The 15520-nt window shown below is 45.2% G+C and overlaps 2 protein-coding genes across 2 annotated transcripts in view; one reads left to right on the top strand and one right to left on the bottom strand.

Annotated features, from left to right (window-relative positions):
* Positions 1–1507: 1507 nt before the first annotated feature.
* SNAPC5 (small nuclear RNA activating complex polypeptide 5) lies at positions 1508–6376 on the top strand. Its single transcript, XM_073650862.1, has 3 exons — positions 1508–1714; positions 2137–2217; positions 5570–6376. The coding sequence occupies exons 1-3, from the start codon at positions 1625–1627 to the stop codon at positions 5696–5698; spliced, it is 300 nt and encodes a 99-aa protein (XP_073506963.1). The 5' UTR covers positions 1508–1624; the 3' UTR covers positions 5699–6376.
* Positions 6377–8581: 2205 nt separating this feature from the next.
* MAP2K1 (mitogen-activated protein kinase kinase 1) overlaps positions 8582–15520 on the bottom strand; it is a 57500-nt gene continuing 50561 nt past the window's right edge. The window contains exons 10-11 of the mRNA XM_073653448.1: positions 10037–10082; positions 8582–9908 (exon numbers count right to left, since the gene is read on the bottom strand). Coding sequence (XP_073509549.1) covers positions 9795–9908; positions 10037–10082 — 160 coding nt within the window. The 3' untranslated portion in view covers positions 8582–9794. The remainder of the gene's footprint in view (positions 9909–10036; positions 10083–15520) is intronic.

Here is a 15520-nt window from a genome sequence, read left to right as displayed (position 1 = left end):
AGCTATGTGGGTGCTCATACTGTATATAGGGAGCTATGTGGGGGCTCATACTGTATATAGGGAGCTATGTGGGGGCTCATACTGTATATAGGGAGCTATGTACGGGCTCATACTGTATATAGGGAGCTATGTGGGGGCTCATACTATATATAGGAGGCTTTGCGGGGGCTCATATTGTATATAGGGGCTATGCGGGGGCTCATACTGTATCTAGGGAGCTATGCGGGGGCTTATACTGTATCTAGGGAGCTATGTGTGGGGCTCATACTATATCTAGGGAGCTATGTGTGGGCTCATACTGTATCTAGGGAGTTATGTGAGGGCTCATACTGTATATAGGGGGATGTCAGCATACTTAATTCTGCTCAATATTAAGTCATACAATTAATATATTTTTATTATTTTGTTAATATTTTTAATATTGAGCAGAATTAATTTCAGCCTATAGGTTCGGCCTCTACAACAGTCACGGTCTCTAATTTCCTTGAGGGGCCACATGAATCTCCCACCGCTGCTCTACTATATATAGTGGTATGTTATGTATAGGGCTGTGTACATAATGGAAAAAAAAATCCATAATTTTCCGTCTACAGATGTGACCAAAGAATCTGTGTGTTAGTCACATGACCAGTCACATGATCTATCAAAGGGAATCATGTGACATGTCACGTGATACATCGGGTACCTGTGGGGGGGGCCACACCTTCCAAACTGCCAGGGGCCCTGACTACTCTTAATCAACCTCTGTTGCCAATGATGACACTTCATGTGAGTTTCCCAGCATGCACTTGAATTCTCAAAGTGTCATCAAAGAGAAAGTAGTAGAACAAAAGAAAGCAGCTTGTGTAGTTAGGGAAGGATAGGGAATGTTTAATTAAAGTATATTATAAAATAGTTTAAATTATGGCATTAAATAAATAGGGATTTAGGATGAAAAATAATTTATATGTCGGACCACCCCTTTCATTTTTGCCATTTTCGTAGAATTGCTCGTTTGTCCTGTGATTGTATGCACCATTAAAGAAAACCTGATACACAATGTTCCTTTTCTAAACAAGTACAATAGCATAAATCTGCCTTCATGTATATAGTTGTCCAACTGCTAAAAAAAGATGTCAGAGGTGTGTAAGTAGTGGAGGAGGATAGGAGTGCAGATATGTGTACTCTTCCTGATGTCCATCCTGGAAAAACATCTGCAATGATATCGAATTTCTGCTCCAGATAAATGTATATCCATAGAATATAGACATATTATGTAAGGAGCAGAAATTCTACATCACTGAAGGTGTTTTTTCAGGATGGACATCAGAAGCCGTAGCAGTACACCTTTCCACTGTTACCACAAGGTGGCGCAGCACTCGGTAGTAAGACTTGAGCTAGCCTACGGTATGTTGCTGCTGATACCACAAGGTGGCGCAGCGCACTTAATGTCGTTGAACAACTACGTGTTCACTCTTACTAGCTGCCCGTAGTTAACATGGCCGCCTGTTAGCCGTCGCTCCGTACTGACGTCAGGGGATTCCGCGCAGTGTGATGATGCGGCACAGTGTCGTGACAGGTAATGTGAGTAGAGCTGCCTGGATTTTGGGTGATGGGGCGGCCGAGACGGTGAGCTGGATGCAAGATGCTGAGTCGCTTGCAAGAACTTAAAAAGGAGGAAGAGACCCTGCTGAAGATTAAGGCGGCCCTGCACGATCAGCTCAACAGGTTAAAGGTCAGAGGGCAAGGGGCATTTATATGTATAGAAGAGGAACAAGAAAACTTGTCATAACGTGAGTCTCCCCTGCTGCCATCCAGATGTAGCATATGGCCAGGCAGTGCCATATGGCAGCCATAACTTTTCCTGTGCCCAGCACCACAGCCACACAGAGGCAGGAGAGGCTTCACAACCACATATAGGAATTAGATGGGATTTTGTGGTGATTTACGAAGGATCTCTGGTGTCACCTGCTGGGGAGCGTGTGTATCCAATATATTATATAATTTGTGAATATGTCAGCATCAGCCTGATGATGGCACTCTACCCCATTTCAGTTACCGCACATTTGGGGACTCACTCATAGTTTGGTAATAAGAAGATCTGCACAGCACACAGAGCACTGAGACCCTATAATTCACCAGTATCTTGTTCTCTAGGTTGAGGAGCTGGCTCTTCAGTCCATGATAAATGCCGGAGAGGAGCAGGATCAGCAGTCACAGGTTGCACAGCCGGAGGCGGTGAGTACATAGTTACGTGCCGTGTAAGAGTACGTGACCTATTCAGCTCCGTTCCTAAGGCCTAATTCAAACATCTGTTAATCACTTACAAGTTATATCAGTGTCTACATGGATACAATACAGGAGCGTACATAGAAATCATGGGACCCCAGAGCAGAAGTTGTAATTGGCCCACCACCTCTCCCCCCCCCCCCCCCCAAAAAAAAAGAAAAACAAACTTAATATTTGGTGGGGGTCACAGAAGAGCATATCTCAAAACTTTGCAAAGTAATTTTCCTCCTAGTGAAGCCCTAGATTGCCCCCATAAAGTATGATGCCAACTATAGTGTCGTTGTCCCCCCCCCCCGAAACACAGTAAGACACCCCCACAGTCAATTCTTCCACACACACAGTATGATGACCCTACTGTACCCCACCTCAACTCCCCTAGCAAAGTATGGTGACCCCAACACAGTATGATCTCCCAACCGTGATCACCACACAGTATAATGGCTACAAAGAGTCCTCCATACAGTATAATGGGCACCACGTCACTCTACTCAGTATGATGGCCCCAATACCACCATCCACACTGTATAATGGCCCACACTAGCCCTCCAAATAGTATAATGGCCCCCACCTAGCCTTCCAAACCGCATACTGGCCCCTACACAACCCTCTACACAGTATTATGGACCTCACAAAAACATTCACACTGTATAATTGCTTGCATACAGTATAATGAGCACCACATAGTCCTCCATACAATATTATGAGCCTCATATAGTTCTCCATACAGTATAATGGCCCCACATAGTCCTCCGTACAGTATTATAGGCACCACATAGTCCTTCATACAGTATTATGGGCCCCACATAGTCCTCCAGACAGTATAATGAGCACCACATAGTCCTCCATATAGAATAATGGCCCCACATAGTCCTCTATACAGAATAATGGCCCCACATAGTCCTCCATACAGTATAATGAGCACCACATAGTCCTCCGTACAGTATTATAGGCACCACATAGTCATCCATATAGTATTATGGGCCCCACAAAAAATAAACAAATAATCACCTCTCCCCTTTCCCCCGCTGCTCCGGTCTCTGCAGCGCGTCTTCTGACCCTCTCCACTGGTTGGCAGTGAGGGCACACTGTAGTGATGTCATCACGCCCTCTGCGCTGAGACATTAAAGAGCTCAGACACAGGGGGAATAGGGGGAAAGATGGGAGAGGGAGCGTCAGCTGACTGCTCCCTCTAACATTATTGTTTTCAATTGTATCGGCATCCAGGATGCCAATACAGTTGAAAGTACGATGGCGAGGGCCGTGCCAGTACTGGCATCTAGCTCCCCGACTTACGGGCCCCATACCGGCTGCGTGGTCTGCTGATAGAACACATACACATTATAGTCTGTGGGGCGGTTCACATATGTGTTTGACTGACAGTCTGCAAAAACAAATCACAGAGACATGCCCGATTTGATCCAAGTCACAGATAAAAATCACCCATACAAATCTATGGATCCATGAAAATCATGAACCGCACACAAATGGCATCAGTGTACAATCCGTTTGCAGTCCATGGTTAACATTGCAGAAGGTAGGAGAAGCTTTGTCATTTTTTTTTTTCATCAGTGAAAATCATTTATGGTAAAAACCAACGCTGTCCAAACACTGATGAACCACGCTCCGTGTTTTAACGTACGAGAAAAAACAGACGTCTGAATCAGACCTAAAGCTTTTTTTCTTTTAAAATCAGTTAAGTGGTCAAATACTGAAGTCATAATCACTAATTCATCTAATTATGAATAATTAAGCGTTTTCCTAATGTGATGCCCCGCTCCTATAGGCATTCCTCTTATGATGAGGCTCCGTTCAGATCACCCATAATGCCATTTGCTGGCTGGGATGGAGGGGGTCACTGCCGTCTCGAGCGCTGGCTGGGATGGAGGGTCACTGCTGTCTCGAGCGCTGGCTGGGATGGAGGGTCACTGCTGTCTCGAGCGCTGGCTGGGATGGAGGGTCACTGCTGTCTCGGTGAGGGGCAATGTCCTTCTACCAGGACTGGTGTAAGGAGGCAGGTTTGTCGGCCTCTGCGCTTTCTCAGTTCTGTTCATACATTTTCTTGATCATTGGGGTCAGGGTCTTGTGATGGCCGCTCCACCTTCACTTTCTTGTCACTTGTCATCAAAATGTAATTTTTTTTCAACTGGCGTAAATGTCACTGTTCTCCTGAATCTGGTGTTGGTTCTTCTTTTACGATCCTGAGCTATGGTCCCTCTTCCCTGTATGTAAATCTAGTCTATTAAGCCAAGTGGGTGTGATTGACTGACATAAACTTTTCTCCGCTGGCAGCTTTATGACCACGACCACTTGGCTTAAAATACAATATTTATATGGAAAGCCATAACTAAGGATCAGAGAGGTGCAGGAACTAAAGAAAAAGAACGCAACATTGAGGAGAACAGCGACATTTAAGTTAAGAAAATACCTATTTATGACAAGTGACAGGTTCTCCTTAACAACTTTGGATGGATGTTGGGTTCGTCATCCATTTGCTCCAAACTTTTAGTTTCAGGCTAGTTTGTTGAGAGTTTGCTTCAATATTTCTTTAAAGTGCACTGACTCTCACCCGAGCTCGTCCAGCCTGACTTGCAGATGGCTTCCATGCTAGATTTATAGCTCATTGGATCTCTAGACAAGAGATCATTTTCACAGGGGTAGAGCAGCTCTACCACTACTTCCATATGTAAAAATGTGCCAACAGGTTTCCTTTAAAGGGGTTGTCCAGACTTGAGACAGAAGTCTGCAGTGACTATGCAGAGAGCTGAATCATGACAGTGTGTGGGTCACGATTTCCCAATGTGAGTAGGCGGTCACGTTACAAGCATGTATGGGACTTGTATATGTGCGGACTAGTCTCATCCTGCTTCTCTAAATTCTCTCCTATGGAGAAAAGCCACATGAGTAGTTGTCACGTGACCACAAGTACATCCTACACATGTAGTCACTTGACCATCCACCGCATCAGGGAATCATGACAGCATGTGCACTACTATAGTGATTACTTTTGTCTCAAGCCTAGACAACCCCTTTAATGATGCCATGCCAGCCTAAATATCTTCTGCATATATTCAGGTTGTTGCAGGAAGCTTAGATGTTTCCTCCTATAAGGAATTTAGCAGGGAGAGGAGAGGGCAGGCGCAGTCCTGGGATGGCACATGGTGCAGACACGAGAATTTAGCAGTTAAGACTCCTTGTAACAACCTCAGTTTGTGGACTACTTGCCCTATCGTTGGTATATTGGACAAGAAGTAGGTGACTTATGTAAATTATCATTTTTCTTTTCTTAAAAATAAAAATCCAGGATTCTATGAACGTGGATGATGAAGTTGCGATAAACCAGACTGAGCTGCAACTTGGCACAATGGCGTACAATGGGGAAGAGGAGGGGGAGGAGGAGGAGGAGGAAGAAGAAGAAGATTCGGACACTTAGAAGATGACCCCAGAAATAAACTGTGTAACCAGAGGGCGCAGATCATGTTCTGTCAACCACAGGGTTAATGACTGCAGTATATTATCTCGCATGTATTCCGTTTTAACTCTTTTTGTCCCGTCCGTTTCAAATCTAATGGTTCTTAAAGTGAAACACAATCTTTTAAAAGCAGTTTTAAGGCCTAACAATCATTGACTCCATAAATGAAGCAGTTGCAGCGTTCATACAGGACATGAATGACTTTGCAAGAAGAGACCCCCATCAGCAACATCTCCGCTTCACAAGGATGTGGTCTGTAAGTGCGGCCATTAGATATGCAGACGGCTACAGTACACTTATCTACCCATTGATGAGAAAGATTTGCTACAGTTGAGGGCATCATAAAATGCACTGAAACTTATCGCTGTGAGTAGTTCGCCAAGCATGGTTAGGTGCTATCACTTTGTGCATCTTGGGGGCTGCCATGTTTAGGGCAAGCCGATCAAGGTGTATACAGTTCATTTATGTTCATCGTTTCTTGTGTCTTCATATGGATAACATAAAGCGCAATCTGTAGCAAAGGACCAATGGCTCCTGCGGCTGTAAATCCTTATACAACAAATGATGCAGCCCAATAGACGGGTACTAATATACAACACCAAGGCATAACTGTGCAATGTCAATAAATGTGTATGAGGATTCTGGTGTGTGCATTGTCTGGTAAATTCTCCTAAATAAAAGGTATTATTACTCTCGAACCAGGAATGGCAACATCTATTTTATTTAATTCAGTCCATCATTATTTTAGTTGTGCTGTATGGGATTGAGAAAAAAAAATTATAGCATTGCTTATTGTGGCCACTAGAGGGAGAAAGAGTAGCTTTCAGGTCTCAAAGTTGGGCTGTGAATTTCTGGCTTCCCCCCCCCCCCATCTTCCTGTTGTACATTTGTGAAGGGAATATGAAACTGGGTGACAACCACCATGGCAGTCATTACAGGTCCAACCTTTATAAATGGGTAACTATGCACCATTTATGATATATCCACTAGGACTGATATGCACCAAATTTGCATGTGGAAAATCCACTGCACATTACAGTAAAAGCAAAGGGGATGAGAGTTTATTAAACCTTATCCACACACTGCAAACAAAAACCTTTGCATTACATGTTTTATATATGTATTAAGGGGGTGAAATGTGTCAAATCCGCAGGATTTCTTCAACAAGATCCACAGCAGCAGTTGGTGTGGCAGATCCGTCTTATGTAGACATACCCTACCTCCGCAGCACTATGTAAGCGCTAAGATGTATGCAGACACTTAATATATGACACCTGGACTGCATTACTGCTATATAGTATATACTTATACAATGCAGGTACTTCGTGCATAAATTGGCCAATTCATGAGAGCCCAACAGCCATGACAAGGCGTACTGTTCTTTGATGGGATCCTAATCTAATATTTATGCCTATTAATGCCTCTCATAGGCTAAAAGCCTACAAAATTAAAGGGCAGGTAGGATCCAGCATTAATTAAAAAAAGCCGTAGGCTAATGGGAGGTGCTCGGTTAAATATGGAGGTAGTCACTACCTCTAATAGTATTCTACAAAAAACTGAAGGACACCTCCAGACAGAATAGAGCAAGTATGAAAACGTGCAAGCTGCTATGACTGCATTTATATAGCAGTAATGCAGTCCAAATGTCATAAATTCTAATTCACATATTCAGTGTTTGCATACATCTTAGCCAACACAAAGGCTGCTGTATGCTTCTATTTGTATATTATGCAGTCAGTAGCTTGCACCTGTTCACACTTGCTTTATTCTGTTTGGAGATGCTGGTCAGTTTTTTGTAGTACCCTAAAAAGTTATGAAATTTGTCTATTGCACTTCATTTTTTTAAAGAATGTACAGGTAATTCATATAGTCCTAGGATCTCTTTAAAGAGCACCTTTAAAAAGTGTCCAGTTTTTGCTCTTTAAGAGAAAAAATTGGGAACTTGTGTCCTGTTGACATGTGCTCTTTAAAGGGAATGTTTTGTCAGAAAATTATCTTTTTGTTTAAATCAGGTTTTCGTGTTAAATGTTTTCCCTAATTTTTTTTTCATTTTTTTTTTTTTACAAAAATGGCACTTGTGTACTTTTCAGCATGTTCACTGGGGCATTGTCCACTTTTCGTTGACACATTCCCTTTTAAGGAAGATTCCGGTTAAGAAGTTATCACTTATCCACACGATGGGTGATAAATATTTGATTTTTCTTCTGATCAGTGGGGGTGTCACCAATTGAGAAGTTAATCACTAGTGTTGAGCGCAAGTCCTCGATACTCAAGTTTGCTTCGGGTGCTCGAGTTCCCACACCCGCATGTTTTGCGGCTATTAGACAGCAAAAAAAAAAAAACATGCGGGGAATAACTGTGTATGGCAGGTAATCCCAGCAGGTTTTCTTCGCTGTCAACAGCCGCGAACGAAACATGCGGGCATGGGGACTCGAGCACCCGCTGAAAACTTGAATAGCGAGCACTTGCGCTCAACACTAGTTATTTATCCTTTAGAATTCCCCTTTAATTACTCTAGCTCACACATGTCAAACTTCAGCCCGTGGGCCAAATCTGGCACACAGGGTCGTTGTATTTGGCCCCCGACATCAGAACTGCCACCCTTATGTGGGGCCCATTATTCTGCATGTTAGGCTATGTGGGGCCCACTATTCTGCATGGAGGGCGATGTGGGGCCCATTCTACTGTATACTAGTTGGCCTGGGACTTTGTCCAAGTTTTTCATTTTGGCCGTCTGTCGGTTTAAGTTTGACATCCCTGCTCTAGCTGAATAATTCTTGTGATGTGACCTCAAATTGATCGTTCACAGAACATCAGCTTGTTACAGATTTGCTCAGACAAGAGTCTTTGTCATAAGTTTATTGTAGTCAAAGATAATACATCTGAGTATTCAAGAGGTACAGGTTATAAGGACTGAAGGCTTCTCATGGAACCAGGCGCTGGCATCAGCCTCCCAGTCATCACTTCGGAGTGTAAGAAGCAGCTTACATACACTCGGTGCAGGACAATAATGAGGATTAGAAGCCTGACACAGCAAAAGGATTCAGAGCGATCACATCACATCACATTCAAATAGAAAATAAATATGAAAAGTCAGGGCAGGTGAAGAGAGGCACAGGCAGGAGGCAGCGGAACGACTGCTGGGATACACGTCCCCTCCTCTACCGGAGCTACATGCAAAGGGATACCATCATTTAATGCTATAGATTTGCCATAGCTTGACTGAAATGCTCCAACAAAAAGGACTCCATTGCCATTGATTACTGCGGTGATTAAGAAAATCTGAAATGCAATATATTATCAATGATAATATTAAAAAGGAGTGGTTTGTACCAAGAGAGATTAAGAGCGGTAACCGGTTCCATGTTCCGGCAGAGAGGAGCGATTTCCAGAAACAAGGCAAATTCCTAGAAGGTGAAAGGCTCTGGGTTATGGCTTTGGACGCTGGTTTTATTGCGGACACCTACCCGCATGGCTCAGATCTCCCGACAGCTCAAGGGTACTGGCTGACGGTGTGGGATTTTATTCTTACCAGTCTCATATGGGACCAATTTCAGCTGTTACAAGCAGTAATATGAACAAAAATACTTTATTTTAGAGAAATATATGTAGATAATTGGTACAAAATAGACATTTGTATCTTTATCTGTTCAAACTCCAAGACTTACAGAAATACGACAGTAAAATGTATATTCTAGACCTTGGTGGAGATTGGTCCTATATAGGACTGAGCCATTGAACCCTTTGATAGGAAATTGAAATGGACAGTTCGTTCCCCTCCTAAACAAAGACTGGAATAATTCTCCATGGACTGAAATCATCAAGTGTACCACAAAGCATCATGGGATAGAAGCAGGGATCCTACTGCAGGTAAAGCCCACAGGAGACACTGGGATACATCTATGCTTGACCCACACCCTCCGGTGAATGGAGGGTGCAGAGAGTGAATAGAAACCGTTTATTTTTGGCACGTTCTGCAGAGATCCCTGCAGGATGGCAGAAGCGGGACATGTTGGCGGTAACACTCTGCCTGGACCAGCTTCTTCACTCATTTCCCTCACACACCGGCGGCATGAGTGGGGGTGCTGGGCTGTTTCAGGCCCATAGTAGAGCACAGCCACCCGGCAAAGTCCACCTCTTCTTGCTCTGAAGTCTTAATGAAGTTGTGAACCTGAAAAAAAGGACGTAGGTTACGAATGGAAAAAAATGATGGGTTATCACAGCCATGATTCTAGAAAGAAATTCTGCTACATTTCACACATCACAATCTTGACATTTCTAAAAACAGGAAGTCGTTACCATGAGCTGTTTGAGGTCCGCTCTCTCTGCTGGATTCTTCACCAAGCTGGAAGAACATAGGGAAATAACTTTAACAAATCAAATAGAATCTAAAGTTATTATTTTAATATATGAGGTTTTGAGTTCTTAAATGAAAATCAGTCCAAAAACGAAGGGGTAGAGTGTGACTCGCCTCAGAGACTGAAGATGAATTCACAAGAGTCTATAAAGTCTGTCTTCTACTCTTTCATTTTAGTGATCAGGAGGAGCAACAGCATCCAGATCCCTCATCAATGAAAACTTCTGACATGTGGCTAGGTTTTGTGAAGCTGCATTTGCTCTTTAAATAAGGGGCAGGTGAAGCTTTTCCTATTTTGTCCCCTGTGCCAGATTCTGCCTGAGATCTGACTGCCAGCAGATGTCCAGAATCCTCGGACAACTCTTGAAATTAGTTTGCCAGATCCAGATCATAATAGTGACAGATCTTTCTGGTCCTGTGCTCTGGAGAACCACTGACCAGGTTCTAAGGGACAATGACAAACATGGAAAAAAAAAGAAGATAGTAGCACCCTAGACTCACAGACCTATCATCCAGCCTGTATTACTGGGAGGGACAGTCCAACAAGAGAAAAGTGTGAAACCAGGTTGCAAACTACATATCAAGGGGTCTATAATAGTGATGTGCAAATGTGCTCGGATAAGGTGTTATCCGAGCACGTTCGAGTCCTAACCGAGTATCTTCGGCGTGCTCGTCAATTATGTTTGCGTCGCCGCAGCTGCATGTCTCGCGGCTGTTAGGCAATATCTGCATGTGTTGCGGCTGTCTAACAAACAAGCAATACCTGTATGAGTTGCGGCTGTCTTAACAGCCACGGCAACGCAAACATATTTGACGAGCACGCCGAAGATACTAGGCTAGGACTCGAGCGTGCTCGAATAACACCTTATCCAACCACATTCGCGCATCACTAGTCTATAAATTTTAAGAATGACTAAAGATTACAGACTGAAATTTAGCCATACCCACAAAATGAAATTGAAAAGGTCAATTAGCTTAGTAAAGGTGAATAACATTTTGAAAAATCCCATATATGTACATTGTAATCAAATTTACAGGCCTAAAAGTCTGTAAGCCTAAAGGTCTCCATGACAATGCTGTGAATGATAGGGATCAGAATAAAAAAAATTGTCAGGACCACCACTTTAGGCCTGCACTTTAAATAATCGTCAAAGAATAAAAGTCAGATACTAACAAAAAATGTAACAATGTGTACCACGACAGTAATTCTCAGACAAACCAAAAGCAGGTCACTTGTGGCCTACATTGAAGTCATGTGCAAATTACGTCCTGCAGCCAAAAATACATCTGTTTTTTCGAGCGATGTTGCAGTTAGTCGCAGGATGCAATGATGACAATCATTACATAAAAATCTCACAATGCAACAATGTGATCTTCATCCTGTGCGACTTGTGCTTAAAAAGGAGATTTTTGTGTACTCACCATAAAATCTCTCTTAGGCTATGTGCCCACGATGCAGAAATGAAGCAGAAAATTTCTGCAGCATTTCTGCATCTCCCTGGCAGAAAAAACGCATGCAGATTGTACATGCGTTTTTCCTGCAGAATACATGCGGATCCACATGAGTTTCCGCATGCAGATTGACAAGCGCTTTCCAGGCGATAGCATCACTTGGAAAGTGCTTGACAACTAGGTCACACTATATAAATCCATGCAAACGGCATGGATTTATATAGTGTGACCGTAAAAATGAAAACAAATAAAGCTATACTCACCCCCGAGGCCCCGGTGTGTGCAGCAGCGCTCGTTCCTGTCTGGTTCCCGGCTGCCGGCATATCGCGAGACAGAGCGGTGAAGGGCCTGCGGTCACATGACTGTGACGTAACCGCAGGTCCTCAAGCGATGCCGGCATTCAGAGAGAAGCCGCCGGACAGGTGAATATAACTTTATTTGTTATTTTATTCTTTTTTTACAGGTAGAATGGTACCCAGGTCTGGATGAGAGTCTCCTCTCCTCCAGAACTGGGTACCATCCGCACATAGAGACGCATAGAAGCCGCTTGTACAAATGTACAGTCGCGGTTTCTATGCAAGTCAATGGCGGGAGTTCCGCTGCGCTTCCGCAAAATTAAATGACATGCTGCGGATTTTTGTACGCAGCATAAACGCTGCGGAAAAATCCGCAGCATGTGCATAGAACATGCGGAATCCCATTGGGGACCATGGGGTGCGGATTACCTAGCGTTTTACAAGCGTTTACGCTGCAGAAATTCCGCAGCATAAACGCTTGGAAAACGCTACGTGGGCACCCAGCCTTAGCCTCTAATTGGGGGACACAGGACCTTGGGTGTTATGCTGCTGTCCACTAGGAGGCGACACTAGGCTTAATCTGAAAAAGATTAACGGTGGCTCCTCCTCTGCAGTATACACCCCCTGACGGCATCAGCCATGTTCAGTTTTGTGCAAAAGCAGTAGGAGGAACGCAACATGGATAACAAACAAACATGCCTATAAGAAGGCAACTATGTAGGAGCTCAAGAAAAAACACCAATATGAGAACTCAACGTAACAACGGCCCCAGACGGGCAACAGGGTGGGAGCTGTCCCCCCCAATTAGAGGCTAAGAGAAAGAGATTTTACGGTGAGTACACAAAAATTTCCTTTACTCTGTCGCCTCATTGGGGGACACAGGACCTTGGGACGTCCCAAAGCAGTCCCTGGGTGGGAAGCAATGGACGAATATTGTGTAGACAGGCCCCTATAATTGGGCCACTGTCACCTGCAGGATACGTCTACCCAGGCTCGCATCTGCCGAGGATTGGGTATGAACCCTGTAGTGCTTGGTAAACGTGTGTAGACTAGTCCAGGTGGCTGCCTTACACACTTGTTGCGCCGAAGCCTGGTGCCGAATGGCCCAGGAGGCCCCTACCGCACGTGTAGAGTGTGCCGTAATACCTGCTGGAAGAGGAGAATTTTTGAGGCGGTAGGCCTCTTGTATGGTGGATTTGATCCACCTAGCAAGGGTAGCTTTGGAAGCTGGCAGACCCTTGCGGCCGCCTTCCAGAAGAATGAAAAGAGAATCAGACTTCCGGAAGGACGCAGTCCTAGACACATAGATACGTAATGCCCTGACAAGGTCAAGTGTATGCAGAGCCTTTTCCACTCTATGAACTGGGGCCGGACAGAGGGATGGCAGTGAGATTTCCTCATTGAGGTGGAAGTTGGACACAACTTTTGGAAGGAAGGATGGAACCGTACGGAGAACTACCTTATCCTGGTAAAAAGCCAGGAAGGGTCGTCTGCAGGAGAGTGCTGCGAGTTCAGACACCCTGCGTAGCGAGGTGATTGCCACTAGGAAAACCACCTTCTGGGATAGAAAGCGTAGTGAGACTTCCCTAAGGGGTTCAAAAGGTGTTTCCTGCAATGCTGTCAGCACGAGGTTGAGATCCCACATCTCTAGTGGTCGTCTGTAGGGGGGAACCAATCGTGAAGCCCCCTGAAGAAAATGTCTTTACTTGTGGCTTGTTAGCAATGCGCGTCTGAAAAAGCACAGAGAGAGCTGACACCTGGCTCTTAAGAGAGCCCAGAGACAGTTTGGCCTCCAGACCCGATTGGAGAAAACCAAGTACCCTGGAGAGGGAATAAGGGAAAGGGGTCTGGTCACGAGAGTCGCACCAGGTAAAGAAAGCTTTCCAGGTACGGTAATAGATCTTCGCAGAGTTTGGCTTCCGTGCTCTGATCATGGTTTCAATGATGTCAGACGAGAACCCTGACTTGGTTAAAACCCAGGTCTCAATGGCCATGCCGTCAAATTGAGGGCCCCTGAGTTCCGAGAACGGGCCCTGTGACAGAAGATCCTAGCGGTCGGGGAGACGCCAGGGGACGTCTGCTATGAGCTGCACGATGTCGGCGTACCGCGTACGTCTGGGCCAGACTGGTGCGATGAGGATGGTTGGAACTACCTCTTGCTTGATTTTCCTCACCACTCTGGATATGAGGGGAAGAGGTGGAAAGATGTACAGGAGCTGAAACTGAGTCCAGTCCTGAACTAGGGCGTCCGCTCCCAGCGACCGCGAGTCGTGTGTTCTGGCCATGAAGTTGGGGACTTTGGCATTGAAGTGGGATGCCATTAGGTTCACGTCCGGAGTCCCCCAGCAATGGCAGATCTGTTGAAAAACTTCGGGATGGAGAGACCACTCCCCCGAGTCCATTCCCTGCTGGCTGAGGAAGTCTGCTTCCCAGTTGTCTACCCCTGGGATGTGGACCGCAGAAAGAACCGAACCTGTGTCTTCCGCCCAGTGGAGAATGTGTGTCACTTCTCGCATCGCCTGGGCACTGCGGGTCCCCCCTTGATGATTTACATATGCCACAGCCGTGGCATTGTCTGACTGTACTCTGATGTGAGAGGCTGCCAGTAAATGATGGAAGGCTCTCAACGCCAGGAAAATGGCACGAATTTCCAAGATGTTGATGGGCATGGTTGCTTCTGTTGGGGACCACTTGCCCTGTGCTCTGTGGTGCAGGTATACCGCACCCCAACCCGTCAGGCTCGCATCGGTGGTCAGAACTTTCCATTGACTCATGAGAAAGGATTTCCCCTATGTTAGCGAGGTTGGTTTGAGCCACCAGTGCAGGGATCTCTTGGTTGACAACGTCAACGTCAACTGAAACTCCGTCAAGGGAAAAAGGATTCCTGTCCCATGACTTGAGGATGGCTAATTGGAGAGGCCTGAGGTGAAGCTGGGCAAATAGAACCGCTTCTATTGCCGCCACCATCCTGCCAAGGACTCTCATGGCAAACCGGAGAGACCGAGGGGGTTTGCGAAGTAGGGTGCGGACTACTATTCGGAGAGTCAGTGCTTTGTCCTTGGGGAGGAGTACTAGACCCTTGAGGGTGTTGAATAACATTCCCAAAAATGTCAGAGATGGACTCGGGGTTGGTGATGACTTTTTTAAGTTGACTAACCAGCCCAAACGACTCAGAATGTCGATTGTGATCGAGACACTGATTTCGCAGTCCTTGAAGGTGGGAGCCTTGATGAGATCGTCCAGATATGGAACGACTATTATGCCTCTGGAGTGCAGGATGTCCATGGTGACTGCCATGACCTTGGTGAACACTCTGGGAGCCGTAGCGAGTCCGAACGGGAGAGCCACAAACTGGTAGTGTTCCTGGTCGATCGCGAACCTGAGAAATCTCTGATGAGCCGGTGCAATTGGTATATGTAGGTATGCGTCTTGAATGTCTATGGAGGCGAGAAATTCTCCCTTCTCCATGGACGTAATGATGGACCGAAGGGACTCCATGCGAAAGGGACGTACCCGTACATATTTGTTGAGCTGTTTTAGATCCAATATGGGCCGTATGCTGCCTCCTTTTTTTTGGACTACGAATAAATTTGAGTAGAACCCTTGGAAGCGCTCGGCCGTGGGGACCGTTACTATGACACCTGCTTGGAGAAGTAATGAAACTGCGTGGTGGAAGGC

The sequence above is a fragment of the Phyllobates terribilis genome, unplaced genomic scaffold (genome assembly GCF_046119375.1).
Source record: "Phyllobates terribilis strain yellow unplaced genomic scaffold, ASM4611937v1 Scaffold_11__3_contigs__length_659146591, whole genome shotgun sequence".
Taxonomy (NCBI): Eukaryota; Metazoa; Chordata; class Amphibia; order Anura; family Dendrobatidae; genus Phyllobates; species Phyllobates terribilis.
Note: the sequence above shows the minus strand (reverse complement) of the source record. Positions and strands in the feature narration are given on the sequence as shown.